Raw genomic sequence first — 27,539 nt, 5'->3', positions numbered from 1 at the left:
CCAGCACAAACTGAGAGTTCCACTGACGCTGCTTCTCGTGAAACTGACCCTAACCCCGAAAACCATGGGGGGAACAGGATGCGAATTCGCCCGAAATTAAGCGTGTCCGAGGGCAGATCATTGCCCAATTGGTCTCAATCTTACTTTTGAGTCGCACTGGCTAATTATACCGCTGCGGTACTGCTAGCGCGCGCCCAAAAAGGCTCTACAGCTGCCATTTCCCTGAGTCAAAAAGCTTAGAAAAAAACCCTTCGCCCCACCTCTTAACACCTACTGAAAAATGACCGGTAAAACGGCTATCATCAGCGTTTACGACAAGACCGGTCTCCTTGACCTTGCAAAGGGCCTTGCTCGCAATGACGTGCGCATCTTGGCTTCTGGTGGTACCGCAAAAATGATCCGCGAGGCCGGCTTCCCTGTGGAGGACGTCTCCGCAATCACACACGCTCCTGAAATGTTGGGCGGCCGTGTCAAGACTCTGCACCCTGCTGTTCATGGTGGTATTCTTGCCCGTAACATCGAAAGCGATGAGGCTGATCTCGAAGCCCAGGGTATCGAGAAGGTCGACTTTGTTGTTTGCAATCTCTATCCATTCAAAGAGACCGTTGCTAAGGTGAACGTCACTATTGAGGAGGCTGTTGAGGAAATTGACATTGGTGGTGTGACCCTTTTGCGTGCTGCCGCTAAGAACCATGCCCGTGTCACTATTCTCTCTGACCCTGCCGACTACCACCTCTTCCTTGCTGAGCTGGACAAGGGCGGGATTAGCCAGGAAACTCGCAACCGGTTTGCCCTCAAGGCGTTCTCCCAGACCGCTGAGTATGACTCCATGATCTCGGATTTCTTCCGCAAGAAGTACTCTGAGGATGTTGCCCAGCTGCCTCTCCGTTACGGCGCTAATCCTCACCAGCGCCCCGCCCAGGCCTATGTCACCAACGGCCGCCTTCCTTTTGAGATCCTTTCTGGATCTCCTGGTTATATTAACTTGCTTGATGCTTTGAACAGCTGGCAGCTCGTTAAGGAGCTCAGCGCTGCTCTTGACCTGCCCGCTGCTGCCTCTTTCAAGCACGTTTCCCCTGCCGGTGCTGCCGTCGGCTTGCCCCTTAGCGATGAAGAAAAGAAGGTTTACTTTGTCAATGACATTGAGAATTTGTCTCCTTTGGCTAACGCTTATGCTCGTGCCCGTGGTGCTGATCGCATGTCTTCTTTCGGTGACTGGATCGCACTTTCCAACGTGGTTGACGTTCCTACCGCTCAGATCATCTCCAAAGAGGTGAGTGATGGTGTCATTGCTCCTGGCTACGAGGCTGAGGCTTTGGAGATCCTTAAGAAGAAGAAGGGTGGCAAGTACTGCGTTCTGCAGATCGACCCTTACTACGTTCCTGGCTCCATCGAGACTCGCACTGTCTTTGGTATTGAGCTGCAACAGAAGCGTAACGATGCCGTTTTCAACGCCTCCTCTTTCAGAGAGATTATTTCTGAGAACAAAGACCTCACTGAGCAGGCTCTCATTGACCTTACTGTCGCTACTATTGCGCTCAAGTACACTCAGTCTAACTCTGTCTGCTACGCTAAGAACGGTATGGTTGTTGGTCTCGGCGCAGGACAGCAGTCCCGTATCCACTGCACTCGTCTTGCTGGTGATAAGGCCGACAACTGGTGGTTGCGTTTCCACCCCAAGGTTCTCGGATTCAAGTGGGCCAAGGGTACTAAGCGCCCCGACAAGTCCAACGCCATTGACCTCTTTGTGTCCAACCAGATCCCTACCCAGGAACCTGAGAAGTCTGACTTTGAGGCCAAATTTGAGGTTCAGCCTGAACCTCTGACCGCTGAGGAGCGCAAAGAGTGGCTTGGGAAGCTTTCTGGCGTCGCTTTGTCTTCCGATGCTTTCTTCCCCTTCTCTGACAACGTTTATCGTGCCGTCCGCTCCGGTGTCAGCTTCATTTGCGCCCCTACTGGCTCTGTTCAGGACAAGGTTGTTTTGGATGCTGCTAATGCCCACAACTTGGTATATGTCGAGAACCCCATCCGTCTTTTCCACCATTAAATTACTTAAGTAGTTGTTTAAGTTTAATCTCCTAACTGTGACGATCCACAAAGTACTTTTCAAAGAGGTCCTGTATTGACTGGCCTCCGTACGGTTCAGGCTCGGCGTTCACACCGGCTTTCCGTAGCTTTTTCAAAATATCCTTCTGATTCTTTTCCAGAAATACCACATCCACACTAGTCGTAGAGCTATCAATGTTGGCGGCATGTGTAATGTACGGTGGGAAATCGTACACTGGAAGCGCTTGATGGCGAGTGTCATCTCCATCAGAACCAAAATCATCAATAGTAGCATACCCATAGTTTGCAGAAATATTAGGGGCAGCTGTAGCCACAGTAGGGAGATATGTTGATTGCGCAGTTCCAAGAGTAGGGATTGTTGAGGTTTCGACATGTCGTTTTGCTACCTTCTTCTTGTTCAAGCTGTCCGAAAGTGAACTGGCTATGCGTACAGGAACATCCTTGACATAAACCCAATTGGTACGGTATGGATCCACCATATATTTTGAATCCTCGATAAAATTACCTTTACGCAAATCATAGCGAAGCAAATTGGTTCCGAAGATCGTGAGGTGAGGTCGGTGGTGATGCTTACCTTTGAGAAGAGGCAAGATTTGTTCCTCGGTCAGAGATACAAGCGAATTAGGACCAGGATACGGAGCATAATCAAGAAAGTAGTCTTGAGGAACCTGGGCGAGAACCTTATCAAGCTTAAGATCTTTACGGTACTCTCGAATCTGTTGAGACACTGCAGCACCTCTGTCAGTTGTAAAGGTAGTAATTGACCGATTGAGATGCCTAGCAAGATTTTGGGGATTAAAGTCAATGTATCGTCTGGTAAAAGAGATATCTGTTCCGTTAAGTCCTTCGCTATCAAACTTGACACTTGCCCAGCCAATGGTGTCCAAGTACTTGCCAGATTCCAATGCAACGGCCCGAGAGTCAAATACCCGATAGTCTCTGACATGTGTGTGTCCTCCAAAACCTTGAATTGGAACAGTGCTGTTGATTTCACGAACTGCATCAACGATAGCATCAAACTCGGCGTAGCCCCGAACTGGATTGTGGCCAGTAACCAAAACAACATCGTAGTCTTCCTTGGTGAGAGCATCCTTAAACCATTGCCTTTGAACAGCATCTTCAACCTTCACAACACGAGTGCCATTGTCGTACTTGTCAAAGTTGAAAATAAAGCCAAACGCAAGGATTCGTTTTCCAAGATTCTTGGTTGTAAATACACGATAATAGTTGCCAGCCGGAACCCACGTATCGTTGATATAGTACTCGACATTTGAAGAAAGATAAGCTTGGCCGTAAAATGGTCGAAGAGTATTGTATTCCTGAAGAGCGTACTCGTTCTTGTAGAGCTCGTGGTTGCCGACAGAAAGTACGTCGAACTTGGCTTGGGCGAAAACAAATTGAGATAAAGAGCCATCTACCTTTGTAGCGCTTGCGAGACCATCACCCTCATGGCGATCACCGGTTTCAATGACCACCAAATCAACGCCCTTGGCGTCCGCTTCAGCTTGCATATGCTCGCTAAACGACACCAAGTCGCCCCAGTCACCTGAAGAGTATTCTTCAGTCGGGTGCCCGGTTAGCCATCCATGCGTATCGGTGACATGTATAAAATTCAAGTCACCCCAAACAAGTGGCCTCAAAACTTCCGAGCCGTCGGGCACCTGCGACCCAGGGAATGCTCGCTCGTGTAGACGTTGGCGGTGATAATAATCTGCCATGCGCTTGTCAAAACGTCCGTCTGCATCGTCCCAGCATGCTTGAACAGTTGTCAATGCCAAAATCCATCGTTTCAAGAACATCCTCGGTTCGGCTTTCTAGTATATTGACAGGCTTTAAGTACTGGTACTAAAATTGACTAACACGCGCAGGCACGTGCATTGGCTGGCCATACCCACGTGCTTCGGAAGAGCTTAAGAGACTGTTTCAGGTTGACAACAAACTTGATAATTATACGAAACAGTAGCCTATTAAGTATAGCCGAAATTTCTTGTTTAGTGTTTGAGATTTCGATGTTTGAAATATCTTTGGACGGCCGTTGACTTTAGTATAGCATTGGCAGCATTAGGAAGCTGCCGCATGCGGCACGGTGGTATTTAATGCAAGAACAATTAGTATATTCACAAAGCTTCCAAGCCCACACCGAGTTGTAGAGCTCATACTAACAAGTATTAAAGTATAAAAGATCTGCCCTTTTTTCAGGAAACGCGCACGGTTTGACGCAGAAGACGGCGTCAATTATTCCGTGTTTGTTGTCTTCTGTATGCGTGAAAATCAAATATGCCTTGTTGTCACATGTGATTTCAAACCTGGTTCCAATAGGTGTGCTTTTGGTGCAGAATATCATGCAGTAGGCTTTGCTGCTGTTCAAATGCCATCTCGTGAACTACTTTCAAGAGCTACTGAGAGAGCTGTTAACTATAATACTGTATGTGATGTAACCAATACCATCAGCAATCGTTGTCGATTGGCTTTGGCGGTCCTTTGGTGAGATGAGTTAAATAGTTTTTAAAATAGCCCAACCCAGTTGCTGCGTTTGACGAGCCTGGCGAGCGCATTTGACGGTAGTGCGTTTGAGCGACGGGAATATTGTGTAGACCGACGTCTATATGTATCTGAATTTCGTTCAGATCCCGCTGCACGTTTTTAGTAGACAGAGTGTCAGCTATCCCGGCATAGTTTCCGGGTATTGAGGTCCAAGCTACAAAAATCGGAATGAGAAGCGTGGTAATGTCGAGTTCGCTTGGGAACTCGAGGTATTGTTTATCCCAGCTGACATCTGCAGGAACTGACGATCCCCACGTGCATCGTGGATAGAAACTTGTTTCTAGTCGTCAAAGGTCTTTAGTCGCGCAGCGGCCCTGCATGTTGCAGCGTGGTGTATGCAAAAACTTGGTTTACGAAAGATCAAAGCCCGCGTTGGATTCAATAACAAAGAGAAGTTTTTCCCGGAGTATATCAATAGAGGAATAGTCTGGAAGTTTTAGAAGATTCACACAAGTCGATGCAGTGGGTAAGCGGCCATCGTCCCGAACTACCCCGTTGTCCTGGTTATTTCCATAAAAATCAAAAACTGGACTAGGCCCCGTTGTCGCGCATCTAATTCCGAACTTAGGGCTCAAGTTACTGAATCCAAGCAGTGGGCCCTTTGGAACAGATGTAACAAACTGTAGCAACTTGTGCTGTTGCTCAGGTGTCATTTCACGCACGACTTTCCAAAAGTTCTTGATAGTTTGGGAATTGGCAGGAAAACCGTTGACTATAGTGTTGCGTTCCAAATCATCAATGTCAACGGAAGTGGTTCCGCCTGAGATCAAAGTCTGGATTTCATGCGGATTGAACATCCGTAACCAGTGAAGTGGAATGAGATCAACCATACCATTCAAAAAAGCTCTTGTTTGTGATGCAATAGATGTATTAAGGCGGTAATTTGCAATCGCATGTATGTATTCCAGACGATTTGCATTTGTAACAGCGATTGATGCACCGTTAGGTCTGAGGTTGATTGAGCTACCTCCAGAGTTTGCAGTTGTAAAATCGAGACTCAACTCTTCGACATCACCCTCATAGTTATAGAGTGCAACCAGCGAAGAATAGAGCTCAGGATCAAGGTAGTAGAGGTCGTCGAATGAGTTCTTGACGGCCGTGTCTCCGGCCCATTTTTGTAAGAAAAAGCGGGAAAACTCGACATCCAGTAACACCCCCTCATACAAACACTTGGCAATCACCTGGCCCAAAAACCTGTAGCGCTTGAGAGCTTCTGCAGATTCTCTTCCTGGCGTGCTGTTTATCGGGTTTGGAAACAAGAGATGGCTTTCGTTCGTCACAAACAACGGTCGAGCCGATGTTGGATTCTTGAACATCTCGTCAGTAATTGACATGAGAACCTCTTTTGTGAGCCCTCCTCCATCTATTCCAGCTTCCGGTTCGCCATTTGAAACAAGCTGAACTCTAAGGTTTCGCAAATTGGGTCCGAGCGCCGCAAACACTCTTTCGGCATCTTCAGTCAAAGCTTCACGACGAATCTCGGACACTTCACGATTGTATAGATCGCCTCCCAATGGTGTATTTGTGGCTTTATCTCGTTCAGTGAACTGAACAAAGAGCTCTGCGCGCGTACGAAAGCGAATAAAGAACGGTGCCTGCTGTAGAATGCGCTCGAGAGCGTTGGAAAGACCAAAGTTTGTGTCAAAATAAATACTGTCCAAGTGCCTAGCACTAGCACTGAAGTTTGCGTCAATATATTTCTCCATTAACCAGAAGTTTTCAGGCATGAAACGTCGTCGAGTATCCTTCGTGTACAATTGACGGAGAGTTGTGAAAAGAATCGGCTTGGCAGGAATATGAGATTCGTTCCAAAGTGTTGAAAACGCGGCATTTCTCAAGACGGTTGCCACATCACCGATTTGTTCTTTTGTGAAGCCCCGGGCCGAATTGAACATATCAACGTCCATGGCGATGATTGACCAATACGAGTATAGTTCCATCGCCAGCTGGAGCAGTTTCCAAGCATCCTCATCCTCATATACCTTTTTAGGGTCCGAAACAAGATTCGCGTAGACTTTTGTTTGTTGAAAGGCTTCCCATAATGAATGCACAGGAGAGGGGGTTGCGGCAAGTGTGAGATGCAATAAAAGGTTGCTTTTGGAGTCTGGAACAAGCTCGAAAAGCTTCAAAAACAACTTTGCTAGTGGCATAGGGGGCAAAATGCGAACCAAAGTTTCGACAAGTTCGTGTGAGCAAAACTGAGCCAGCTTGAATTGATGTTCACAATCCAGCTCCCCCGACGGAACAAGATCAATCACAAGAGCAACAAGAGGAAAAGACTCTTGAGGGTTTTTGAGTAGCCTTAACGTCAATGGCAATGCGTTAATAGGAGATTCAAGATCTGGTAGTCGCTCTAGTTTGATCAGCGGAGCCAGCATCTCGTCAGTGAATGCTTCAACGAGCAATGGATTTTTCAAGAGCTCCTTCACCACTTGTAGAGGATGTGCTAAAATTACAAGCTCTAGCGTTTTCAAAAGTGGCACTGGTAGAGTATTTTCTTGGACTAGCATCCCTGCGAGGGCGGGAAACAGAGAGAAGGGAAGCGTGTGATTTGGGGGGAAGCTTACGATGCTTTGCGCAGTCAACGCAACAAGGTCGTGCTGGAGAGGCCTATATTTCCAAATCGAGCAAAACGATACGAGCAGGGTATCTGAGAATCGCGTTTGGTTGTCCACAAGAACTTTGAGGCATGCCGCTGCTTGATCACGAGGCAGCTCAAACAAACTTGGGATCAAAAAGGCAAAATCGAGCTCAATTCCTGCCAGGGAAATGGCACTAACCCCACTTGTCAAATACGCAGTTCGCAAGCGCCGCTGGTGCTCGACACGAGCCTTTTTCGCTCGCCAGGCCGCCACTAGCCGGCGAGCCGCCTCTGTTTTCCGACGAGTCTCCAAGCGCTGTTGCCGCTCAGTCTCGGCCTTCCTGAGTGCATCCTCACGATTTAATTGCTGTCTATTGCCTAAATTGATCTGCCGGCTTCGTCTATGTTGCCCAGTGAAGATCATGGTCGTTGATGTAATAAGATAAGCTTTGAGAAAGACGGGTTAAATTAGTCTAAAAACGGAACATGTATTTACGCCATAACAGGAGAAAAGAACCTTTTAACGCAGCGAGGAACAGTGCTTCAGGGGTGTGTTTTTATTTTTTGGTTTTTGATTTGCTTGTTTTTTTTGCGGGGGTTTATTGTGAACTTACTGCTGCTTGCACTCGGCGGGTTTTTCCGCACCTCCTGTACCGTCAGTGGTGTCGTCTTCGTGCTCGTCCTCGTCGAACTCTTCATCCTCATCGAACTCCTCGGCATCGTCGCCACCACGGAGGCCCTCGTAGTCTAGAGCCTTGCCAGTGAACCAATCGATAGCGCGGGGGATGATTTTCTCCTTGATGAGCTCACCCAGGTCAAAATCGCTCTCAAGCTGCTCCTGCAAAAAGTCGCTGTATTCTCCGGACTCTTCCTCTTCAAGGCTGGGGGGCTGGGGCGGGTTAAAGAACTCAAAGAAGGACTGCACGGGGATGGTCTTCTCGATGGTGCGGGTGGCCTTGGTGTGCTTGTTGCGCTGCTTGCGCTTCTCGACTTTGATGGTCACGTTCACCTCAGGGCTTGTCCAGTTGATCTCGTCACCCTCGGCATGGTCGTAAACAAAGTCGCCGGTGATTCCGACCTCGTCCTGGTAGTAGTAGGTCTTTGTCAACATCTTGTTGGTGAAGAACTCGTTGTCGGCAAAGTAGAACTCAAGAGCAAAGCCCGGCTTGTCCAAGTACTTGAGGCGAACATCAGTGAGGTACCGCAAGACCTCGTCGTCGCGGTCGGACAAGGTGTCGGCAAGACCGGGGACGTTTCTGAAAGCAGTGAGCCAGAAGTTGGGCACGCCAACCATAGTCTCCTCGTCGTCGTCATCACAGGCGTCGTCGGCCGTTTCAGCGGACCCAGATCTCTTTGCCGACTTGGCTTCGTCGGCCTCTGGGCTCTCCTCTTCGTCCTCGCTCTCTTCGTCGGAGCCCTCACCGAACAGCTCCTCCTCCTCTTCAAAGGCAGCCTTGCCGGCCTCAATTTCGTCAGCCGAAGGGTCTTCCTCGCCATTAATGATATTGGCACGACGGGCATACAAGGGTTCCTGGAGTTTGAAATACTTCTTCTCGAGCTCCAAGAGTTCCCGCTGGAAATCAGCCTCAATCTCGGCGTTCTTCAAGCGCAGACCCTTGAGACCGGCCAGCCGGTCACGCACATACGAAGGAAGCGACTCAATGTAGCCACTCGAGCGGCCGACCAGGGTGCCCAAGCGGCCCTGAATCATCGACAGCAAGGCTGGGTTGTTGGCCAGGGCCCCCAGCGCGTTGTCCTCGGAAATCGACGCCATGGGCTGCGACGGGCGGGGCGGCGGCTTCACAGAAGAAGCACTCGCAGGCGTGTTCTGTGGTGTGGGCGCAGCAAAATCGCGTGGTTTGCGAATAGGTTCGGCCATTGCGTTGCTACGGGGAAAAGGGATATGGGAAGGCGATCAAATTACAAACTAAACAGATTTAACCCTCTCCCTCAAAAAAAGATATCAACCCCAACCCTGCATTGGTGGGAGGCCTCCGCCCCTCTTGCCGTCTACCCCTCCGTCCCCTTTTGAGCCGGCGTTTTTTGCGCAGATATAATGGAGAGATGCTGGTACCGCCAATCAATTTTTCGCTCGTAGTGGGTGAGTTGTACCGGAGCGGGCACCCGATTCCGCTGAACCACGAGTTTCTCGAGACGCTCAACCTCAAGACTATTATTTATATCGGCGACCGATCGGACGAGGAGAATAAAGAGTACTGGGAGTGGGCCGAGCGGCAGGGCATTAGGCACATTACTGCGAAAATGGCCTCGGTGAAGGAGCCGTTCATGATGAACGACCCGCAGGTTATTTCCCAGTGTATTGAGCACTTGGTCAGAAAAGAGAACTACCCGGTGCTCGTTCACTCCAACAAGGGCAAGCACCGGGTCGGTGTGCTGGCCGGTGTCTTCAGGTACCAGTTGCTGGGGTGGTCGCTTAGTGCTACGTACGATGAATATATGAGGTTTGCCAAGGGCAAGGCCGAAAGCGACTTTGTGTTTATCGAGACGTTCGAGCCGGACTTTGTGCTGGAGATGAGGCAGGTGCCCGGCTGGCTGCGGCAGAGCCTCATTGAGCAGCGGAAACTCTCGTCTCTGAAGCGGGGATTACTGCAAAACTAATAAACTACCAAAACCAGCTGCCTTTACCACCGGCGGAGGTCTCCTCCTTCTTGAAGGCAGTGCCGTCATCAAAATATTTATAAAGGGTACGCTTTGTCTCGGTGTGGCCTGTTTCATCGGTGATTGTTTGCGTGAACGAGCGCTCGCCCACCGCGTTCTTGCCCTGGGCTTCCTCCTCAGAGATGAACTTGGGGGTGCGCCACATCACACTTTGGTGTCTCTTTCGACGATCGTTCTCCAGTTGAGCCTGCTGCGCCTTGTACATTGACAATTTGAAGTCCAAGTAGCCCGTGTAGTCCCTGAACAGCTTGTTATCGCTGAAATCGATCTCGTCCTTACTGGGCATGAGGCATTTCCAGATGCCCTCCCTGGTCCAGGCGGAAACGCCATTGTTCTCTTTGCACTGCGAGTAGCGATAGAGACTTGGCACGCGCGAGGCCACCAGAGGGTTCTCGCTCATTACCGAATTGAGCAGATCAGCTCCGGGCAAGCTGTACCACCCGTCGGTCTGCACCCGATCAGAGTACTCGTTGAACTTGCGGTTGGCCAAATCGATGGTCCGCGTAGACCAATCTCTGGCATCGTCAATTGAGTCTTTCAATTGGTCCCAGGGGTTGTTGCTTTCGCTAGGCATGGTCTCAAAACAGTGGATATGAAAAGTTGTGTATACGAGTCGCCTCTTGAGGGTAAATGAGGATTCTGGAAGGCAAACCACCGGGAGGGAACTGTCATCTAAGGGTATGTTATTATATAAGCGAGGCCTGGCTAGCTGGGGCCCTCGCCAAATACAACGTCTGCCAGCAGATATTTAGTATTCGTCACTCTCGTAGAAAAAGGTGCCAAATGTGATGAGGGAAATATACACTATCCCGCCGCCAGCTAGCGACATTAGCATAGCATTGGTGTTGATCAGCCCAACATGGGCAAACACTACGGGTAGAGCAACGCCCGACATCAGGAAGAAACCGGTGAGGAAACGGCCGAAATCCGCTAATAGATCGGGGGCATCGCTCATAAAATCGTCGCTGGTAGTGTGTCCGCACAGCGAATTGGGCAGCGGCGCTAGCAGGAACATGGCGACAACAATTAGCGTCAGCCAGTTCTCATAGAGTGCGCCGGACAGCACGATAAGCACGAATCCAAGCGTCATCAAACATGACAATAGCAATATCTTCTGTACCTGCGATCCTACCATCGTCGACTCAGTGCAAGGCCTCAATCTGGTGGGGACAGGAGATGGCGATATGGTGTGTCATCATCACTCCAAATGGTAAGTTTGAGTCCACGGTGGTCGAAGGCCCAGTAGGTCGTAAACAGAGCTAACAACCAGTTCCGCAACTCGTATGACAACGATTCGGTGACATACTCGCCCACGGGCCGACTTTTCCAAGTCGAGTACGCCCTGGAGGCGATCAAGCAAGGATCCGCCACCGTGGGACTGGTATCCAAAACCCACGCCGTGCTGGTTGCGTTAAAGCGTAACGCTGAAGAGCTGGGCTCTTACCAGAAAAAAATCTTAGATATTGATTCCCATATGGGACTCGCGCTTGCTGGTCTGGCGCCCGACGCCCGTCTTCTTTGCAATCACCTGCGCACGCTGAGTCTGCAAAGTCGCATGCTCTATGATCGGCCCCTCAGCGTGGCAAAGGCCGTGTCTTCCATTGCCGACAAGGCCCAGACCAACACCCAGCAGTACGGCCGCCGGCCCTATGGCGTTGGTTTGTTGGTAGTCGGCTACGACGAGACGGGGCCCCATCTGTTTGAGTTCTTACCGTCCGGAACCACGCTTGAGTACGTTGGTTCGGCCATTGGTGCCCGTTCTCAGGCGGCTCGTACTTACCTCGAGCGCCAGTTCGAGTCCTTTGAAAACGCGTCTTTGGAAGAGCTGATCGTACACGGTCTGACCGCTTTGCGTGACACCCTCCCCCAAGACAAAGAGCTCACCTTCAAAAATACATCTATCGCCGTCGTTGGAAAAGATCTTGATTTCAAAATCCTTGAAGACGAGGACGTAGCTCCCTGGCTTGACAAGCTTGATTCCACGAGCAGAGTGACTTCAGGCAACACTGGCGACGACGATGAACGAGCAGAGGTCGACGCCCAGACGCAAGACCAGGCGGCCGAGCCGTCGACATCGACCGAGCAGCCAGCCACAGAGCACTCCGATAATACGGCGGCAGAGCAGGACCGTATGGATGAATCGTAGATTAGAAGGGGGCAATTGCTTTAAAACCCGACATGTTCATGTAATTAAATGAAGCATTCATTCACCCAGTCGCCGTAAATCCAACCGTCATGGCCAGATTTTACCAATCGGGGAACAAAAGTGTAGTCACGTGATATTGTTTCCGGGACATATCGGCTTATGTACTGCCTGCACGTTGCGGCTTAGGGTCTGATCTGGGGTATTTGTATCGGCAGCACGCTTTCCTCCCTTCCCCACACACACCACCTGATTCCCCTCGCAAAATGTCCAAACCTTTCTTGAATCTCTCTAGCACCATCAGAACTGCAGAGCCTGCCAAAGCCGACACGTCTGCCGAATCAGCTATTGATCTCTCCGGCTCAGCAACGGCCCCTCTGCCCATCAAGGGCAATCGTCGTCGCACATCGTCACTGATCGGTGGCGGCACTCCGCTTGATTTACGTCCCGTCGTCCAGTGCAGCCCAGAGTCTCAGTTCAGCGTGCTGGGATCCCCTTAACTTAAACTCACAGTTGCCGAACTGGACCCAAAGGCCCCTTCCCCACAGCATGTGACGCCAATCATGCTATTCTTGTTAGGGTAAGGGCCTGATCCGGACGGCAAAGCCCCCTCTCGATTATTTTCATGTTATATGTTTTAAACTTTTTTATGATTTATTCAATTGTCAAATGCATATTAGTTAGCCCGTAACAGTTTCGCAGATAGTGCTTCGAGATCTTCCAGAGTCTCGGGCTCGTCAATTTCAATCGGCTCTTCCGTGCGTCGGGATTTCTTTCTCGGCTCTTCGTCCTCGGCCTCTGATTCGGAAGGAAGACGTACCTGGAATTCAGTCTCATCATCATCGCTTGAATCAAAGCCCTCCTTCGCCAACCGTTCAAGCTCCTTGCGTCTTCGCTTTTTCTCTAGACGCTTCTCCTTGGCCACCCCCTTATCATCGAGATCCCTGACCTCCATATCTTTAGACTCGCCTTCAACAAAGTTTTGGCGCTGTGCTTCAGCATCACCTGCTTTCTTAAAGTCTTCCTCGTCCTCCAGCTCGTAAATAGGATGGGCGTTTCCTTCTTCATCAAACACAAGCTTGGTAGGGCCGGGTTTTGAAGCGACCGTCTGCTTTTTCGACAGCGCCTTCTTCTGAGCTCTCTTTGATGCCGGCGTGTTGTCGGCAAGCTGTGGGACTTTTTCTTCGTCAATCTCATGACCCTGGCGCTTGATGCTCATAAAGTCTTCTTCAGACTCGTCATTAACTCCGGCCAGTTTCTGATAGTGCTCGGAAAGCACATTTTGGTTCTGACGCTGAAACATACGATCATACTTGGTACGCACACGGTCAGGTTTCTCAGCATGCTCCATTAAAGCACGAGGCTTATTCTTATTATTAGTGGCTGGAACGCCCTTGATCTTGACATTCGGAGCGCTAGCAAGACCAAGGCTTTTAGCAAAGCCCTCGAGATCAAGGGCTTCAACATCAAACACGTTTTTGTCCTTTTGCAAATAGATAGAACGAACATATGAAATGAACGCTTTTTGAGCAGTATATTTAAGCTCGGGGTCCTGGAAGCACTGGGCTTGAAGGTCTGGTTGGATGCTTGACTTTTTAGCTTCACGAACCGTCAGAGTCTGAATAGGGATTTTGCGAGCGGTCAAGTTTTCAATAAAACCTTCTTCGCTAGAAGTCAAAAATAACAAAGCCCGACCCTTTTTGCCAGCACGTGCGGACCGCCCAACACGATGGATGTAAGTAGCTGAATCCTCGGGACAATCAATTTGAATAACCCAGTCCACTTCGGGGAAATCAATGCCTCTGGCAACAACATCGGTAGAGAACAAACAGGATGCCCGAGAGCGGGAAAACTTGTCAGTGATCTCGCTTCTGGCAGTCTGTTTCTGGCGGCCGTGCAGATGCAGCAACGGAATTCCCGGTTGAAGACGCCTAAATCCCTCGTATACAAATCTGACTTGTTTCGACGACGACATGAATACAAGTATCTTGTTTTTGGTATGGCTCCTCAAGAAAGACCAAAGTGTGTCCAGCTTGTCACCGAGCTTTACAATGGTGACATACTGCTCCAATGACTGCGGTGTAGATGCTTGTTCCTCATCAACTGAAATGTACTTTGGAGAAACAAGACTCAAACGAGCAAGATCGTTCACTGATTTGGTCTGAGTTGCCGAGAACAGAAGGGACTGACGAGAGGGCGGCAAGTTATCAATGATTGCGTCCAATGTACGCTTGAATCCCATATCTAAAATACGGTCAGCCTCGTCGAGAACCAGTGTTTGCAGGTTGGTGGCATCAAACCCGGGGCTTTCATCCATATGCTGGAGAAGACGTCCTGGAGTGCAGATCAGGATATTGAGCCGCGAAACTCGATCCCGCTCCATCTTGACGTCATGGCCTCCAATCAATAAGCCTGCCGAAAAGGCATGGAATTTACCTATTTTTTTCAAAACGCCAAAAATCTGGCTGGCCAGCTCACGAGTGGGAGTGATAACAATCGCGCCTAGGCCATCATGTTGAGTCCACTTTTCGTACCACAGCTTCTCAAGAACCGGAATCAAAAAAGCCAACGTCTTACCCGAGCCAGTTCGGGCAGCACCTAAAATGTCTATGTTCTGCAATGCCGGCAAAATGGCTTCTTTTTGAATGTCGGTCATCTTGGTGAAATGAGCACTATGTAGACCCTTTTGTGTGGGGGCCGAGAGCGGCAGGTCTTCGAATTTTTCAAGACTGGTTAATTTTTCATAGTCAAATTGTTGAACCTCTTCTTTCAATTTCTCAAGTGCCTCGTTTTCAGACTGCAAGCGGCTATTCTTTCCGCTACGCTTTTTAGCCATGTTGAAAAAAAGTGCTTAGCTAATTTTTTTTCAGAGGTTAAAGTATCACTACAGATGGGTGCTCCAAAAGAACTGGGAGAGTAGAGAGTAGTCAGTTAGCAATTCAGAGTTTTCCAGGTAAATGACCGTCTATACTTCAACTGGGCAGCTCACACGAGCATCTTGCAAAAATTTTTTGCCACTTGCCAGTTCCCTAGAATCATTGCTAGAATCGCCACAATACAACAAAACCCTATGCAAAACCTATAGTAAATCTAAGCCACTCTCATATCTGCGGATTCATGTAGTCACGAAGCATATCTCGATAGCACTACAAGTGGATATGGCCATGCGAGATGATGCTGGGCGCAGGTTGGTGACAGCTCTGATCCTCTTGGCTATACTGTGCCAAGCTTTGAAAGTGCTAGCAAGCCATTTATCACTGGTTTATTTGTCTCCTTAAAGCCAATCTTTATCCGCCTTAGGTCAATGGCTCAATCGTCCCCCAATTAATTGTTCTGCAACCTTCGTCACTTCCACCCATCGCACGGCATCATTTGTAAGACCTGCAGCTCACCTGCATCTTGACAATATCTTTGGGTGCCATATCGAAGGCAAACAATTTTGTCGAATCCACTGAGAAAGTGAGATGGTTGCCTCGAAAGCTCCGTCCAAGTATTCAGCGGAATCAGTGAACTCCACTGAGGTTGCTGCGGGAGAAAAAAATGTCGTGAGGGACTCTGTCGAGGTCGAAAAAAGCGAGCAGGACATTGTTCTGCGGCAACATAGTTATATCTCCAACTTTTTCTTGGGGACAAAAGTCAAGCCCGTACCGAAAGAGAGGGCCGAGTCGCCACAAGGCAAGGCGAGCATCTTTTCTCTAAGTACTTGGTCTTGGATTTCCCCTATGATGAAAACCGGGTTTAATCGGATTTTGGAGATCAACGACATGTGGACAATTCCTGAGAAACAAAGAATTTCCCGGAGATTGGCCCGCTACGAACGCAAGTTGGCCGAATACAACGAATTGGAGAAACGTCCAAAGTACAAAGAGTTCAGGGCAATGGCCCATGCGCTCAGGTGGGAATTCTGGGCATATCTTATCAATGTTTGCTTCCATATCGGTGCAGAATTGTCTCTTACCATCCTCTCACGTGCCTTAATCGAGCAGGTGAGTACAATTTACTACCATGGCTATGGCTATGGACGGGGTGCCGGGCTAGCGGTTGGAAATTCGATTTTGAATATTGTTTTCATGTGGATTATGATGTGGATGCAGTTTCGAAGTCGCATTTTTGCAGAGCTGTGTAGAACAACTCTTATCCTGGCTATTTATTCCAAAATGACCAGGCTATCACCCCGAGGCAGGCAGCAGTTCCCCTCATCCAAAATCGCCTCCCTCATTACTACCGACACCAACCGTATTTTCATGGCCACACGTTGGACATGTCTGGTCATTATGGTTGTGCCGGCATTCTTTTCTATTTTAGGCCTGCTTGTGCACAACATTGGCGTTGCGGCTTTGGCTGGATGCTGTTTAGTGTTTGTTGGCGTGGTAGTCAACGTGTTTATGTCCAGGCTGATCACTTCATTCCGCCGTAGAAGTTTGCCCTTTGCCGATAAACGTATTAGTTTGGTCCGTGAAACTATCGAAAACATGCGCATCGTTAAGTTTTACGGGTGGGAAAACTCCTTTGTTGAGATGATCTCAAAAGCCCGCAAGAAGGAGGCTGGTTTCCTCAAGCTCTTGGGTCTTGTTGAAGGTCTCACTGATTCTATTTTGACTTCAGCTCCCACTTTCGCCGGCGTGTTGGCGTTCGGCCTCCGAACGGTCCTTGGAAAAGCCCTCAATCCAGCTCAAACATTCCCTTCTCTTACTTTGTTCCAACTCTTTATTCCCTACTCTATGATGTTTTCAGCCGGTCTGACTGCTCATGCTGATGCCTGGGCCTCTGTTGTTCGTTTAGAAGAATTTTTCAAAGCGAATGAGGACCCCAGCTATGTCGAGCAGACAGACCTCGACAAGACCGCTATTGTCATCGAAAATGGTAGATTCAAATGGGATGTAGAGCTTCCAACCGAAAAGGAGAAAAAGAAAACCCGCCGCCGAATGAGATACATGAGATGGAAGATTCGCCAGACCGACGAAACCATTGTGCCACCCGCCCCCGCGGCCGTTGGCACTGCGACGGGTGGTCATGACGAAAGCGAAAAGTATTTTGTTGGTAATGGCGATGGCGACGGCGATGGCGAGGCCGATTTAACTCGTGCAGGTGCCAAGAAGTTCCCGGGCCTTCTTGACATCAATTTGGAAGTCGCGAAAGGTGAATTGATCATGGTTGTGGGTCCGATCGGATCAGGAAAATCAACCCTTCTGTCCTCCATTCTTGGATTGAGCACAAAGACCCAGGGCACAGTTAAAGTTGATGGTGTTGTTTCCAGCGTCATGTCCATGTGGTCCAAGAATGACACCATTCGAAATAATATTCTTTTCGGTAGTGCCTATGATGCCGATAAATATGCGAAAGTGGTGCATGTTTGCAATTTAGAGACGGACTTCAAGCTATTCCCTGGCGGTGACTTTAGTGAGGTCGGTGAGCGGGGTATTACCTTGAGTGGTGGTCAAAAGGCTCGCATTGCTCTCGCGCGTTGTGTGTATCATGGCGGAGATATTGTTCTTTTAGACGATGTCCTTAGTGCTGTGGATGGTAAAGTCTCCAATCATATCTTTGAAAGGTGTATTAATGGCTACCTGGGTGATCGTACCCGTATCATGTCTACGCACAACTTGAAGCTGCTTGTGAAAGCCGATCGTGTCATCTACATGGACGGTGACGGTACTATGTCTGTTGGTTCACTGGACGAACTACTAGACTCCAATCCTAAATTCCGTGAAAGCTACATGTCTGCTTTGAATGCTAACGATGACGAGTCTGATGCTGCTTCAAGCCTTGTTGACGACAACGAGATCGAGACCGCACTTGACAACGAGACGAATGAGGCGGTTGTTCACAAGACAGATAAAAAGTTCGAACTTTCTGAGCTTGATGGATTGCAGCGCTTTGAGTCTCGCATGAAGGGCTCACCAGCTGATGCTAAACTAATGCAAGACGAGCAGCGCAACCGTGGTCAAGTCACCAGTGATGTTTTGTACAAATATCTTAGCAGTGGCTCGAAACTCGGATTGCCATTCCTGGCCATTATTGCAGTTCTCTCTGCCGGTGTCGCCACGGGCACTACAATGCAAACGGTTTGGCTGAACTTTTGGACCTCCGATCGCTATCATACCTCGAATGGCCTCTACATTGGCATGTATGCTGTAATTATTACATGTCGTATGGTGTTCTTTGTGTGTTTGGCCACGTCCGTTTGCGTGTTTGCTTTCAACTCGTCTTCGGTGTTCCATAACTCTGCCGTCGAGAACCTGTACCGAGCCCCAATGTCTTACTTTGACACTACCCCGTTGGGTCGTATCATCAACCGCTTCACAGATGACACGGCAAATCTTGACACCCAGCTGTATATGCAGATTCGAATGACGTTGTTCTCATCCAGTATGCTGCTGGCGTCGCTAATCACCATTTTCGTCTATGTGCCGTACACGATAATTGCACTCGTTCCGGTTATTGGCATTGCTTTGATTTTCTTGAGCTACTACCGTAATTCTGCTCGCGAAATCAAGCGGGTGAACTCGTTGTTCCGTAGCCGAATGTTCACGATTGTTATGGAAACCGTGAGTGGCTTGTCGACTATTGTTTCTTACAAGCAGCAAGGACCTCTGCGAGATGAGCTATGTGAGCGTATCGACGATATGAACTGCAGCTTCACGGTCAATGTGGCTTCGCAGTTTTGGATGTCTCTCCGGGTGGTTATGAGTACGGCTTGCATTAATTTCTTGACCATCATGCTTGCGGTCTTTCAAGTCTTCAGCCTGGACCCATCGACGGTTGGTTTGCTTTTGTCGCTGCTTCCTAGTGTTGCAATGTCTATTTCCATGTTACTTCCGCTATTTGCTGAGCTGGAAAACCAGATGAACTCTGTGGAGCGTCTTTACGAGCTCGCCTACAGTATTCCTCAGGAGGCACCTTACCACATTGAAGAAACCAAGCCCGCCCCTGACTGGCCAAGCAAAGGAGGTGTGGTTTTCGACCAGGTCTCATTGCGCTATCGCCCTAATTTGCCTGTTGTTCTGAACAATCTGTCTGTTGAAATCAAACCCGGTGAAAAGGTTGGTATTGTTGGTCGAACTGGTGCTGGAAAATCCACCATTCTTTCCGCCTTGTTCCGGATTACTGAACTCGCCAGCGGGCGTATTCTGATTGATGGTACTGATATCTCGACTATTGGTCTAACTGATTTGCGGTCTAAACTGTCGATTATACCCCAAGATCCGGTCATCTTTGAAGGAACTATCCGGTTCAACCTCGACCCATTCAATGAGCGCAGCGATGTCGAGCTCTGGGATGCACTCCGCAGATCTGGTGTTATCCGTGAGAATGAGATCAAAAACGGCAAGGCGAATGCTGAGCACAAATTCCATCTAGACACGGCGATCTCCGGAGACGGCTCAAACTTCAGTCTGGGAGAGCGTCAGCTACTCACACTTGCCCGTGCACTTGTGCGCCAGTCACGCATTATTGTTCTTGATGAAGCAACTGCCACAGTAGACATCGAGACTGACAAAATGATTCAGGAGACGATTTCAAAGGAATTCGCCGAATGCACAATTTTATGCATTGCGCACCGGCTGCAAACCATCATCAACTACGACAAAGTCATCGTTATGGACGCTGGCCAGGCGAAGGAGATGGGCAGTCCTAAGAAGCTGTTCCGCGACAGCATGTCTACCTTCCACCAAATGTGTGTGGACTCCAACATCACTGAGGCGGATTTCATATAGTCTGCGGAAATGGTTTACCGAAGCGAAGCCGAAACCCTGTTCCTTGCATGGCAGGTAAGGGTTTCGGCCGAAATGGGGTCCGGCTCTGCACAGGAAGCCAACGCCCACAACCGGTTTTATTTTCCTTTAGTAATATAGCCCACTTATCCTCATGACAGAACTGGAACAGCGTCCAGTACTGGTTAAGCAGGAAATAGCTGAGCCGTCAGTACCCAATCGTTTACTGAAGAGCCTGCTTGACGCTACTCGCAAGCAGGTACAAGCGGCAACAACAATGGTCGACGGGCCCAACTATAAACCCAGCGGGGTGTTGGCTGCAGACGCTGCCGCAAAGGGCCTCACCGCGCAAACAAACTACGCCGAGCCTGTGGACAGTTGCAATCCGCCGGCTAACGCGAACCAGCGCCTCTACACTTTTGAAAACCACGACGATATTCAGAGCACAATCCGCCTGGATAACGCCCGGTTCTACACGCTGGGACGTAGCAAAGCATGTGATATCCGGGTTGACCATGACACCGTGGCAGACCTCCACGGCGTGTTACAATACCGCAAGGTTGACGATGCCGTGAAGATTTATCTCATCGATTTGTCCTCTCCGACTGGCGTGCTGGTTAACGGCACGCGCGCACCCTCCGCAAGCTTTGTCGAGCTACTCAACCAGGACGTGATCAAGCTGGGTTCCAGCGAGACCGAGTTCATATTTATTGACGGGAATGCATAGATTTCACATCTCTCGTTTTTATTTACCAAATAGCTTTTATAGAGCCCATTCATCAATTTAGCATCTATCACCGATTGGGCAGAGGGCTCTGCTGGCCGTCGCGACGGAGAAACTCACCAAACTTGCGGATGTTTTCGTTGAATTTAGAAACAACGGGCTCTGTGGGAGTGGCAGGGGAGCGGGCACGAGAGATCGGCTTTACTAGCTGGACAGCAGCAAGCATGGGCGCTTCATGTGACAGCTCGGCGTTCTCCGCAGCCTTTGACCTGAACATATCCATGACGCGGCTTGTTTGTCGCATGTTTTTGGCCTCAAGAATCTTGCGGAAATTAGAAACAGACCTGTCGCCAACAAATACCAAGTAGTTGTCCACAAACGCGTCTATAGGCTCAGGTTTGACGTGTAGCACCTGAAGCACATTCTCCGCTTTACCGACGGTTTTAGACGTAGTATGCCGGTAGCTCTCAATTTTTTCTTGCTTCACCTTATCGTGCTGGGGCCATAACGATAGGAGCTCTAGCAGTGTTCCTTTTAGCATGTACAGGTCCAGGAGCATCTGTTCAGCAGCAATCTCGCTAACTGGTTTTGTACGCATAGCTGCGGTGATGTACCCTAGAGTAATAGCGTCAACAACTCTGTCGCAAATCAGCCGAGCAGTAGAAAGTTTGGCGACCGACTTCAAGGCGAGCTGCACGCTCCTTTTGATGGTTGCGCAAAGATGAGATACGTAGAGGCTTTGATCACCCGCACTCGTCAAGCGGCCCCAGTTCATATTAGCCATTTCACGCCAGGACAGTTCAGCCTGCATTTCAACGTAATTGACAAACCGGTCGACGCAGTTATTGACAATAGCGAAAAAGGCATCTCGGACCTCATCGAAGCTGAGATTGTCTTGTAGGTTCTCGTCCAGCTGTTCGGCGATCGTTTGCTCAAGCTGATCGGTCGTGTTCATACAATAATCAGCGGTGTGTAGTACAAGCCCAACTGCAGCCACATCCTCTTCTTCATTGCTGATAGACTGCGGCAAATAGTTGGCGAGGATGTTTGAGCTGTAAATTGATAGCCATTTGGCAAAGACGCGGCTGAGTCGGAGCAGGGGCGCCCCAGTAGACATTTTGATCATTTGAGCAAGAGCCTGCCGGTAATAAATAAACAAATCAGCCGAGGAAGGGATAACTTCGACATTAACATTGGGGTCAATAGGTTGCGGGGATCGGAACTCACGCAGCTTTTCGGCCAATTGACGGTCTTGGTAGTCAACCCATACTGACAGATAGGGGACAAATACTGTGGACAGATCTGCCTTGAACTCTGAGCCGAGCTTCCGGCTAAGGTAGTGTTCAAACTCGAAGGTCTCATTTAGCGTGTTCAGGAGCAGTTGGATCTGTTCAGCGCCCCTGGCATTTGTGCTGAATTGTTTCAACAGTATTTCAAGGTCCTTTTTGGTATAGTTACATGCCTGATTCACCAGTAATAGGCCGACATTCCACGACTGGGGGAAGTGAGTCTCGCTGTTTTCGTGAGAATAAAAGACTTTTTTGAGATATGCATACCTTCTGCCCACATTATCAAACGATCCGGCCTCTTCACCAACTTTGAAAAGTGAGCCATACTCTTTAAGCATAGTTGTACAGTACCATTCCTCGAGCTGGCCCCTGGCGTCATGGTTGATACTGTCCAATGCCTCGCAGGCATAGGCCAACCCACCTTGGGATAAGTCAGGTTTGCCTTGGACCACTTCACGGAAATCTTGCTTGATTTGGTCGTAGATGTGAGTCTGAATCGTACTGATTTGCTGGCTGAGCTCGGCAACCTGGGGGAGTGATCTGAACGGCTTGAAATAGCTCATCAACTCGCTGGCAACTAAAACAGCCGACGAAAGCTCTTTGTAGTTCCGGTTTTTCGCAAGAATTTCCAGCTGTGAATAGACCTTGCTCAGCATTTGCAACCGCTTGAGGATTGTTACCGACTGCACGAGATTGTCTTTTGTTTTGTCGAGTTTATTGATGTCTTTCGTCATATCGTACACTTGCTGGCGTGTTTTTTCACCAACAGCTTGCATTTCTTTCACTTGCTGGAGGACATGGGCCAGATTTTGGGGGGCAGCCAGGGCCCTTTCTCTAGCACTCTGCTCCTGCTCGTCGAGACTCAGAGCCTCGGCCAGCTCGAACTCCAGATAATACTGGCAAAGTTCTATATGGTCCTGGACCTCCTGGACTCTTTGCAGCGATTCTGGAGTGGCGAATATCCGGTTAAGGATACTGATAGGATCCATGATCCGACACGTAAGTAAGCAAAGTGAGAGCTAAAGGAGGATCGGTGATAAGATGGGTTGAAATGAAGCAGATTGAAGAATTGAAGAAGAAGACTCGCTAAAACAACAGTTAATGCGCCATTGCGCGGCAAACCACTTGCGGGGTATAATGGGGGTGTTCTTATACACCTAACCCTGGGACACATAAAATTGGGCAGCCAACGTTCAGAGTCTTCACTAACGCATTTTTCACGGCCAGCACTAAAGCATTGCTATGAGGGACCCATTAGTGGCGCCCCCAGGATATAGTTAATCACGCGGGCCGGAGACAAAAGCTTGGATCTTGGGTGCATCGCTCCAAGGGATACCCTTCGTGGTCTCAAGGAGGAGGGGTGCAATGATTCGGGCGACATTTTTTTGAATAGACCATAAATTGAAGCTAAGAAAAGTAACTCAAAAGACTAAAACGAGACCAAAGTCACGGCAAGTCACGCTACATACATAACCAAGCGAAGAAATTTTAAGGTATCAGGAAAAGTTAAACTTACTACACAAATTATATGCCAGCTTAAGAGCGGTAACGCCAGATCTGCAGAGTGTTGTGCTTCTTCCAAGTGTGACGGCGACCAGCAGAAGTCTTGTTGAACTTGTGGCCCTTGTTGATACCACGGGACTTCTTGCCAGTGGAGGTAAGACCACGGGCCTCGCGGTGCTTGTGGACGGGGTTGGCGATCCAGTTGATGCGGGCATCGCGGCGGATGGCCTTGTGAGAAGGATCGACAAGGATGACCTCGAAGTACTTGTAGGTAGAGTCCTGGTTAACCCAGTAGGAGTTCAGGACACGCAAGTTAGGGCAGCGACGGCCAACACGCTCCTCAGCAGTGGCACGAAGAGCACGCTGGTACTTGAGCTGGTTGATACCCATGTTGGTGGGCTTACCGTAGGTAGCACCCTTGTGGGCAGGACGCTTGCGACCACCACGGCGGACACGGATGCGGTAGATAACGTAGCCCTGCTTGGCCTTGTAGCCGAGACGGCGAGCCTTGTCGGGGCGAGAGGGACGAGAAGCACGGTGGATAACGTTCAACTGACGGTACTCCCAGCAGCGCACACGCAAAAGGAAACGCAGCACATCGGACTGCTTATTGCGAGCAATCTCTTCCAAATACTTGTAGGCACCCATTTGTGTTAGATGAAATTTGTCCCTACCGAGCTTTTGAGTAAGCCCTCGAAAGGACGACTCATAGTCGCGTCAATAGCCCTGAGCCCTAGAAACCTGAGGGTAGAGAGGCGGACGGCGGCGGGGTTGGGCTATGTGTGCTTATGTAATAGATAGCGATCAGGCCCCCAGGTACGACTTGGCGGCGGCGCGGGCATCGAATGAAAATAACGTGACGAAATATAGCCGGATCCATGTTAAAAGCGAGTGCGAGCTCCGGGATGCTGGAATTGCAACTCCCTTGGTCTTCTTATCGGACCCACCTAGCGAATACCCCGGTCCATAGTCAGCCATCGTCGTGGAGGACTCGGCCAGTCGCTTGACCTGGGTCATGGCCTGCTGCGTATCGGCTCCCTGAATGCGTCCAATTTCTTTGCCCTTCTTGAATAGTATAACTGTAGGAACGGCCGTGACAGAGTACTGCTTGGCAATGTCCTGGTTCGCATCAAGGTCTACTTCGTACATTGCCACCCCAGGGAACTGTGCATCCAATTTATCCATAAACGGCGCAAATGCACGGCATGGTCCACACCACGTTGCTGAAAACTTCAAAACAACCGCCGTTTTGCTCTTGAGTAGCGTCTCGAGCTCCCGCTGCCCGGAAATAGCCTTCATCCCCTTGAATTTGGATGACAAAAGGATTCGGGGCTGCGCCAGCTAAATGCCAGTTTGGGCGCCTCAATTTCGATTTTTATTTAATAAGTTTTTATATATTTGCTTTTTCACTCAGTATTTCGCCCTAGCCAACTTTGGCGGGCCTACCGCTCTTCGACCTCCTGCTCTGGCAACTACCTTTTAGCCAAGTCACCCTCGTTGCGCCATAAGCATTTTACTTTGTGATGCAATCGGTGGCTAATGGTTATGTGGCCCCCACCACCAGGCCGCCGTCGGATGGGAACGAAAATGCTGCTTTTTCTGATCGAGACCCTTCTCCGGACGTGGATCCGGCCACTCAACACGAGAACGGCCATGAGCCCATGGACGTAGACCCAGAGCCCGCCGCTGCTGGTAACGATTCGAGGATGGCGAATGTAGATTCTGGTGACTTAAAAACCGCTGTCGTTCCAGAAACAGATGCTCCAAGTGGAATGGACGCCATGGATGTTGTGAATCCGGTTGAGGGAGTCGACCGTCGTCGATCAGGGCGTGTGCGACACGTTCCTAAAGAGTTTGTTCCCGAGCCGATCAAGCCCAAAGCGCCGCGAAGTTCCAAGCCAAAGAAGAAAGCTGAGCAGAAGCCTACTTTGATCGCTAATGTGCGCTACTTGAACATCAGCCCGCGTCCACAGTTTTCGGCCATCCAATTGGACTGCTCCAAAGACATATTTTGGCTCCGGCTGAATCTTCGTGAGTTTCTTCTTCGTTTTGATAAACTCTGCCGTCTGCCAACCCGCCACGCAACTACAATTAATGACCCCCTGCAACCGTGGAACGACTATCTCTACAAAGCAACTATAGTGGCTCTGTTTCGCTTGGTCGAAAACGACAATACGCCGATTTTCGAGTACGCAAAATATTATTTGGCTGAAATCGAGCATACGCCTGCCGAATCGCCCAGACTGTGGGAGCTCATGTACGAGTTTCTTGAACAAAGCGATCCTTATTTAAACGCCGCGGACGAGCTTTCTGGAGAGCACTACCGTTTGGAACTCATTCGCAGGCTCATGGTGCTGGCCACCGGAACCGAGACCATCAGGATCACAATCCTCAACGACCATGAGCAGCTCCGGCAGCTGCAACTGGGCCAGGGAGACAAGATCAAGGCCATTAATACTCACCTCACAGAGTCTATGAAAAAGCTCGAGAAACTCAAAAGCACCGACAAGCAACTGTATTTTGACCGCGTGGCCGCTGCCGAGCGCACAGCCGCCGATAAACGATTCCGAGCCCAGCAAACACTGCACTCACAGACCCACAAGTACACTCTACGTACTATACCGCTTGGCGAAGACATCGAAGGCAACTTGTATTGGAGTTTCCAACAGAAATCAAAAGATATCCCAAGCTGGGGGACATGGATCGTCTGTGAGCTTGTGTGGCCGACTGGAATGGTTGAAAAGCGGTCCAAAGCAACCAAACAGCAAGTCGGACAGCTTTTCAAAAAGAAAAAGGTTCCTAAAGAAAAAGAGCCCGTAAAGTTAACTCTGTCGGCCTCTGCCTTTGATCAGACTAAGGCGCCTGATCAACCCGAAACCAAGCCTGAACCGGTCAAAAAAGAAGAGAACCCAAAACCGAAACCTGAAAAGAAATTCAAGCCTCCAACGCCTCCGAAATCCAAAACATTGTACTATGTCGAAGGGAAGGAGAACATTGCCGCTCTAGCGGAGTGGATCAAGGGCCAACCAGGTCACCAAAACGAAAAGCTGGTGACGGATCTTGAGAGTATTTCGCTTTATTTACAAGAATGATTTAAACATAACAAATAGGATCAACATCTGTTTTGGCAATCGTGATCTCCGCTTCCGGTCCAAGCTCTTTCTCGAGTAGCTCCTTCATGACCGCCAGATACCCCCGTTCCGTGTTTGAGTGGCCGCATACAAGAGCACACTTTCCCGACTCACGTATGTGGAGCATTTCGTGGTGGCCTAGTTCGCCAGTGAAATAGACGTCGGCATCGACACCCTGAAACACTGACCCACCAGAGCCTGCGCACAACGCAATTGATTTAATCAGCACATCAGCATCTGGGCGGACAACCTGGATCGTATCAAGATCAAGTAAAGCCTTTACTTTCCCGACGAGATCCGAAAGCGTCAGAGGCTCTTTGAGCAAGACCTTGCGGCCCATTCCGACTCCCTCTGGCTCTGATCCCTTGACAGAAATGGGTTTAAACTCGCCAATGTTGGCACCGTTGTCTGTAATGCCCATTGCTAGCCAGTCGTTCACACCCCCACGTGCGGCGTCTACCGCAGTATGAGGACTGTAGACTGAGATGTGATTCGACACTAGTTTGAGCAAAGACCTCTGCTGCGGATCCTGGGGAGTGATAGACTTGATGCCTCGGAAAATGAACGGGTGGTAGGCCACAATGACGTTGTTCCCGTTGGCGATCGCCTCATGGGCAACCGAGGAAGTCAGATCAACCGTCAACAAGACAGACGGAGCCCGCTGCTCGGCAAGCTCCGAGCAGTCGACAAGAAGCCCCGTGTTGTCCCACGAGCTATCCGCATACTCCTTTGGGTACAGTTTCTCAATAGCTTTACGAACAGCCTGCGCAGGTTTCATGATGCTTGCCAAATTGCGGGGAGCGCCTGTACGGATATTTGTCATAACGAAAATTCCAGGATGGTCACTGCGGCTCAACTTGAAAAGGCAGTGAGAGACAGACTCGAGGCTCAGCATGTCGAGGTTACCGATGTCTCCGGTGGCTGTGGCCAGGCGTTCGTAGTGACGGTTGTCTCGGAGCTTTTTGAAGGCAAGAACCGACTTGCCCGCCATCGGCTCGTGAACTCAAGTCTGGCCGAGGAAATTGCATCTATTCATGCGTTCACGCAGAAAAACTTCACGCCAGCCGAGTGGACCAAACAGCTATCTTAAAATGTTCAATCAATGTATCCCGTTACGGCTCTTCCAAAAGTGGTTGTCAAAAGCCGAACCGGGTCTTGTTCTGAAC

General features: G+C 49.6%; 16 protein-coding genes across 16 annotated transcripts; 6 read left to right on the top strand and 10 right to left on the bottom strand.

The window, feature by feature from the left end:
* Positions 1–280: 280 nt before the first annotated feature.
* Positions 281–2,047, top strand: B9G98_01356 (Bifunctional purine biosynthesis protein ADE17; the record flags this gene model as incomplete). The annotated part of the gene is made up of 1 exon (XM_024807914.1): positions 281–2,047. The coding sequence occupies one exon, from the start codon at positions 281–283 to the stop codon at positions 2,045–2,047; it is 1,767 nt and encodes a 588-aa protein (XP_024663682.1).
* Positions 2,048–2,078: 31 nt separating this feature from the next.
* On the bottom strand, positions 2,079–3,866 carry B9G98_01355 (hypothetical protein; the record flags this gene model as incomplete). The annotated part of the gene is made up of 1 exon (XM_024807913.1): positions 2,079–3,866. One exon carries the CDS (start codon positions 3,864–3,866, stop codon positions 2,079–2,081), a length of 1,788 nt encoding a protein of 595 aa, XP_024663681.1.
* A 1,095-nt stretch (positions 3,867–4,961) lies between these two features.
* On the bottom strand, positions 4,962–7,616 carry B9G98_01354 (hypothetical protein; the record flags this gene model as incomplete). Its single annotated transcript, XM_024807912.1, has 1 exon — positions 4,962–7,616. The coding sequence occupies one exon, from the start codon at positions 7,614–7,616 to the stop codon at positions 4,962–4,964; it is 2,655 nt and encodes an 884-aa protein (XP_024663680.1).
* Positions 7,617–7,802: 186 nt separating this feature from the next.
* B9G98_01353 (Nucleosome assembly protein 1) lies at positions 7,803–9,071 on the bottom strand (the record flags this gene model as incomplete). Its single annotated transcript, XM_024807911.1, has 1 exon — positions 7,803–9,071. One exon carries the CDS (start codon positions 9,069–9,071, stop codon positions 7,803–7,805), a length of 1,269 nt encoding a protein of 422 aa, XP_024663679.1.
* Positions 9,072–9,256: 185 nt separating this feature from the next.
* On the top strand, positions 9,257–9,811 carry B9G98_01352 (Tyrosine-protein phosphatase-like protein OCA2; the record flags this gene model as incomplete). The annotated part of the gene is made up of 1 exon (XM_024807910.1): positions 9,257–9,811. The coding sequence occupies one exon, from the start codon at positions 9,257–9,259 to the stop codon at positions 9,809–9,811; it is 555 nt and encodes a 184-aa protein (XP_024663678.1).
* A 4-nt stretch (positions 9,812–9,815) lies between these two features.
* Positions 9,816–10,445, bottom strand: B9G98_01351 (Mitochondrial peculiar membrane protein 1; the record flags this gene model as incomplete). Its single annotated transcript, XM_024807909.1, has 1 exon — positions 9,816–10,445. One exon carries the CDS (start codon positions 10,443–10,445, stop codon positions 9,816–9,818), a length of 630 nt encoding a protein of 209 aa, XP_024663677.1.
* An 80-nt stretch (positions 10,446–10,525) lies between these two features.
* On the top strand, positions 10,526–12,690 carry B9G98_01349 (putative proteasome subunit alpha type-6). Its single transcript, XM_024807907.1, has 3 exons — positions 10,526–11,081; positions 11,131–12,000; positions 12,204–12,690. The coding sequence occupies exons 1-3, from the start codon at positions 10,967–10,969 to the stop codon at positions 12,512–12,514; spliced, it is 1,296 nt and encodes a 431-aa protein (XP_024663675.1). The 5' UTR covers positions 10,526–10,966; the 3' UTR covers positions 12,515–12,690.
* Positions 10,620–10,961, bottom strand: B9G98_01350 (Vacuolar protein sorting-associated protein 55; the record flags this gene model as incomplete). The annotated part of the gene is made up of 1 exon (XM_024807908.1): positions 10,620–10,961. One exon carries the CDS (start codon positions 10,959–10,961, stop codon positions 10,620–10,622), a length of 342 nt encoding a protein of 113 aa, XP_024663676.1.
* Positions 12,691–14,850, bottom strand: B9G98_01348 (ATP-dependent RNA helicase DBP4; the record flags this gene model as incomplete). The annotated part of the gene is made up of 1 exon (XM_024807906.1): positions 12,691–14,850. One exon carries the CDS (start codon positions 14,848–14,850, stop codon positions 12,691–12,693), a length of 2,160 nt encoding a protein of 719 aa, XP_024663674.1.
* A 628-nt stretch (positions 14,851–15,478) lies between these two features.
* Positions 15,479–19,729, top strand: B9G98_01347 (Oligomycin resistance ATP-dependent permease YOR1; the record flags this gene model as incomplete). The annotated part of the gene is made up of 1 exon (XM_024807905.1): positions 15,479–19,729. One exon carries the CDS (start codon positions 15,479–15,481, stop codon positions 19,727–19,729), a length of 4,251 nt encoding a protein of 1,416 aa, XP_024663673.1.
* Positions 19,730–19,880: 151 nt separating this feature from the next.
* On the top strand, positions 19,881–20,453 carry B9G98_01346 (Smad nuclear-interacting protein 1; the record flags this gene model as incomplete). Its single annotated transcript, XM_024807904.1, has 1 exon — positions 19,881–20,453. The coding sequence occupies one exon, from the start codon at positions 19,881–19,883 to the stop codon at positions 20,451–20,453; it is 573 nt and encodes a 190-aa protein (XP_024663672.1).
* Positions 20,454–20,520: 67 nt separating this feature from the next.
* Positions 20,521–22,728, bottom strand: B9G98_01345 (Vacuolar protein sorting-associated protein 53; the record flags this gene model as incomplete). Its single annotated transcript, XM_024807903.1, has 1 exon — positions 20,521–22,728. The coding sequence occupies one exon, from the start codon at positions 22,726–22,728 to the stop codon at positions 20,521–20,523; it is 2,208 nt and encodes a 735-aa protein (XP_024663671.1).
* Positions 22,729–23,275: 547 nt separating this feature from the next.
* Positions 23,276–23,890, bottom strand: B9G98_01344 (60S ribosomal protein L15; the record flags this gene model as incomplete). Its single annotated transcript, XM_024807902.1, has 1 exon — positions 23,276–23,890. One exon carries the CDS (start codon positions 23,888–23,890, stop codon positions 23,276–23,278), a length of 615 nt encoding a protein of 204 aa, XP_024663670.1.
* A 156-nt stretch (positions 23,891–24,046) lies between these two features.
* On the bottom strand, positions 24,047–24,541 carry B9G98_01343 (Thioredoxin H-type; the record flags this gene model as incomplete). Its single annotated transcript, XM_024807901.1, has 1 exon — positions 24,047–24,541. One exon carries the CDS (start codon positions 24,539–24,541, stop codon positions 24,047–24,049), a length of 495 nt encoding a protein of 164 aa, XP_024663669.1.
* A 224-nt stretch (positions 24,542–24,765) lies between these two features.
* B9G98_01342 (hypothetical protein) lies at positions 24,766–26,334 on the top strand (the record flags this gene model as incomplete). Its single annotated transcript, XM_024807900.1, has 1 exon — positions 24,766–26,334. One exon carries the CDS (start codon positions 24,766–24,768, stop codon positions 26,332–26,334), a length of 1,569 nt encoding a protein of 522 aa, XP_024663668.1.
* A 1-nt stretch (position 26,335) lies between these two features.
* Positions 26,336–27,364, bottom strand: B9G98_01341 (Protein NIF3; the record flags this gene model as incomplete). The annotated part of the gene is made up of 1 exon (XM_024807899.1): positions 26,336–27,364. The coding sequence occupies one exon, from the start codon at positions 27,362–27,364 to the stop codon at positions 26,336–26,338; it is 1,029 nt and encodes a 342-aa protein (XP_024663667.1).
* Between the last annotated feature and the right edge of the window lie 175 nt (positions 27,365–27,539).

Source organism: Wickerhamiella sorbophila (genome assembly GCF_002251995.1).
Source record: "Wickerhamiella sorbophila strain DS02 chromosome Unknown contig1, whole genome shotgun sequence".
Lineage (NCBI taxonomy): Eukaryota > Fungi > Ascomycota > Dipodascomycetes > Dipodascales > Trichomonascaceae > Wickerhamiella > Wickerhamiella sorbophila.
The sequence above is the reverse complement of the archived record's forward strand: the minus strand, read 5'-3'. Positions and strand labels throughout refer to the sequence as shown.